The sequence below is a fragment of the Aplysia californica genome, unplaced genomic scaffold, assembly GCF_000002075.1.
Source record: "Aplysia californica isolate F4 #8 unplaced genomic scaffold, AplCal3.0 scaffold00039, whole genome shotgun sequence".
In the NCBI taxonomy this organism is placed as follows: domain Eukaryota; kingdom Metazoa; phylum Mollusca; class Gastropoda; order Aplysiida; family Aplysiidae; genus Aplysia; species Aplysia californica.
The window spans coordinates 1,452,575-1,453,806 of record NW_004797309.1 but is presented as its reverse complement, the minus strand read 5'-3'; the positions used below and the strand labels follow the sequence as shown (position 1 = coordinate 1,453,806).

The window sequence follows — 1,232 nt, the reverse complement described above, 5'->3', positions numbered from 1 at the left end:
TGTGTGTGTGTGTGTGTGTGTGTATATATGCATGTACGCATGTGTGCGTGTATGCCTTTATGCATGTATGCATGTATGTTCGTATATGTGTATACATTATGCCTATTTGGGTGGAGGAATTAATGGAAAAAATTAATGAAAGGACAGATGGATAGATGGATGGATGGATGGATGGATTTGTAAGAAAAATTAAAAAGCACGATTAATGATTCAACGTAATAGATTACTTACCCAGCTGTCCATAGCTACACAACGATCGAATTGGTCCCTGTACTTGGCCAGTGACTGAGACACAGAGAACATGCAAAGCTGGGGGTACCCCTCGATGTAGTAAAAACCCCTGAAAAAAAAGGATATCGCTATACGAACGTCTAGGGAGGAGAGAGTTGTCTTACGTTTGCTATACTTTTCGGTGTCTTAGATGTTCTTAATTGTAATACCTTTGTTTCCATCTGTTCTTGCTGGCTAAAGATTAAATCTAAAATGTAACACAGACGACCTGTTTTATAGCTACCTTCACACTAAATTTATTTATGCATACTTTCAAATCCCCGAATTATTTTTAAGAAAGTGCACAAACGACAACACATCTCCACTGCAGATGACGAATTTGATTTTGGGGACAGAGTCAGAGAACATTTAAAAGATAGTGGATGTTGATGAATTATTCATTAACATTCACTAATTTTTAGATGAATGGCACAACAAAAACGTAGTAAGTCATAGAAACCAAACATGACACAGAGCATTAAATCTCAAGAAAAAGTCTAAAGGAACGGTTTTGATTTTTGCACAAAATAAGCCATTTCAAAGACAGGGAGTCGGGGTCTCAAAATATTAAGCCCTGATTCTAGTAGGTTGAGTACTTTAGCCTAGTCTCCAGTTTAGTTTTTTAAAATTAATAAAGAAAAAAAAAAGCCGTCTTAAGAGTCAGAAAGCATAATAATATACTCAAATTTTATATTAGGAGCACATTGTGCCAGCGTCTATGGTTTAGCAGTTAAGCGCTTCGCCATCTCACATAGGAGACTTGTTTCTTAGCCCGGGTTGGCCCTCACAGGCAGGGTTGGTAACCAGCCAACTCATTCAAATTGATCTAATTTATATCGATTTTGGGGGGGGGGGAGTTAACACATAAATTGTTTAAAAGAATACGATTGACTTTTTACGTGTTTTGTTGTATTTGTACATCAGATTCGGTGTTCTTTCAACGAGTTTGAGCGTTATATTGA

The 1,232-nt window shown here is 37.0% G+C and overlaps 1 protein-coding gene across 1 annotated transcript in view; it reads right to left on the bottom strand.

Moving 5' to 3' along the window:
* Positions 1-231: 231 nt before the first annotated feature.
* The window catches only part of LOC101847473, a gene marked incomplete at its 3' end in the record, with an annotated part of 5,642 nt that continues 4,641 nt past the window's right edge, over positions 232-1,232 (bottom strand). Inside the window, 1 exon segment of the mRNA XM_005091999.3 lies at positions 232-340. Within this exon segment, the coding sequence (XP_005092056.2) occupies positions 232-340 (109 nt within the window).